Source organism: Vollenhovia emeryi, unplaced genomic scaffold (assembly GCF_000949405.1).
Source record: "Vollenhovia emeryi isolate VEMERY1.0 unplaced genomic scaffold, V.emery_V1.0 DF948325.1, whole genome shotgun sequence".
Lineage (NCBI taxonomy): Eukaryota > Metazoa > Arthropoda > Insecta > Hymenoptera > Formicidae > Vollenhovia > Vollenhovia emeryi.
Window position 1 is genome coordinate 1 of NW_011958041.1, and position 1511 is coordinate 1511.

At 56.1% G+C, this 1511-nt stretch overlaps 1 protein-coding gene across 1 annotated transcript; it reads left to right on the forward strand.

Moving 5' to 3' along the window:
* Positions 1-131: 131 nt before the first annotated feature.
* On the forward strand, positions 132-1508 carry LOC105556868 (the record flags this gene model as incomplete). Its single annotated transcript, XM_012003981.1, has 1 exon — positions 132-1508. A coding segment is annotated over exon 1 (1377 nt), but the record flags the coding sequence as incomplete, so codon positions are not given.
* Between the last annotated feature and the right edge of the window lie 3 nt (positions 1509-1511).

Consider the following 1511-nt stretch of genomic DNA (forward strand, 5'->3'; position numbering starts at 1 on the left):
TCTACGCCGACGAAAGCCACGGGCGCGGGAACACGCGTTTCGCGCGTGTCCACAGCCAAGTGCTGGAATTGCGACGGTGTAGGGCACCTTTCGCGGGACTGTGAGGCCGCGCCGAGAATGCATTGCTACCGATGCGGTCGTGCCGAAGTAACATTGCGTTCGTGCCCCGACTGCGCGGGAAAAGAGTAGAGGAGTCGATTAGTGAGGGGGACCCGACTCCTGTCCCCGATTCAACACCCCTTCGTATTGTTCCGTGTATCCGTGAATTGTCGTATAGTGCTTTTTGTCGTGACGCGTCATCCTTGTTGTATATTAATGTTAAAGTTGCGGGTCGAGAAATCCCCGCCTTGTTAGATTCAGGTTCAAGCCGTACGTTTTTGGGACCTGCCGCGATAGAGATCGTGAGAGAATTCCGTATGAATTTTGAAAGCGCCGACGGGCGACGTGTGACCACCGCTACGGGGCAAACCACGCGAATTCGGGGAGAGATCGAGATCCCGTTTACGATCCGCCACCGAACGAAACCTTTGCGAGTGTGCGCGTTGCCGACGCTCGCGTTACCGTGTATAATCGGCATTGACGCTCTATCGCTTTTTGGGATCGGAGTAGATTTCGCGACACAACGATGGTGTTTTAAGGACGCCCCGACTATAGAGTACGCGTTCGACGGGGGAGGCGACGGCCAAGCGCTCCGCGTGAGCGCCGCGGAGGGAGCGCCGGCCGAACCGGTGGGGGCACCCGCCGAGGCGGAGCCGGCCCTGCGGGCCATGGAGTGCCCATCGCAAGCCGCGCTCTCCGATGCCGTCGCGCTACCGAAACGCGCGCGGACCAGGCGCCCGCGCAAAAATCCACCGCTTTGCTGTGGCCTAGTGGAAATGTCGGCCACGGAGGAACAGCGGTTAGCGGAGTTTCTCGCGTCGGAAATTGGGGGTGACACGGGCAAGCCCGGGGTGACGTCGCTTACCGAGCATAAAATCGACGTCGGGGGGCACGCGCCGATCAAACAGCGCTACTACCCGGTGTCGCCGAAAATCCAAGAAACGATCTACGCGGAGGTCGATAAAATGTTAGAAGCTGATGTTATTGAGCCCTCGAAAAGCGAATGGTCCACGCCAATAGTTATGATTAAAAAGTCGAATGGCACTTATCGGTTCTGCCTCGACTTTCGCAGGCTGAATAGCGTATCGAAGAAAGACGCGTACCCGCTACCGTACATGAACGCGATCTTAGATAAATTACGGGCCGCCCGGTATATCTCGACCATCGATCTAAGTCAGGCATATTTCCAGATACCGCTGGAAAAGGGTAGTCGCGAATTAACAGCTTTCACGGTTCCCGGTAAGGGATTATTTCATTTTAAAAGAATGCCGTACGGACTCACCGGCGCGCCCGCAACATTTCAGCGTTTGCTTGATCGTTTAATCGGACCAGAAATGGAGCCTCACGCGTTCGCTTATTTAGACGATATTGTTATCGTCACCCGTTCGTTCGAGGAGCACCTCGTGTGGCTT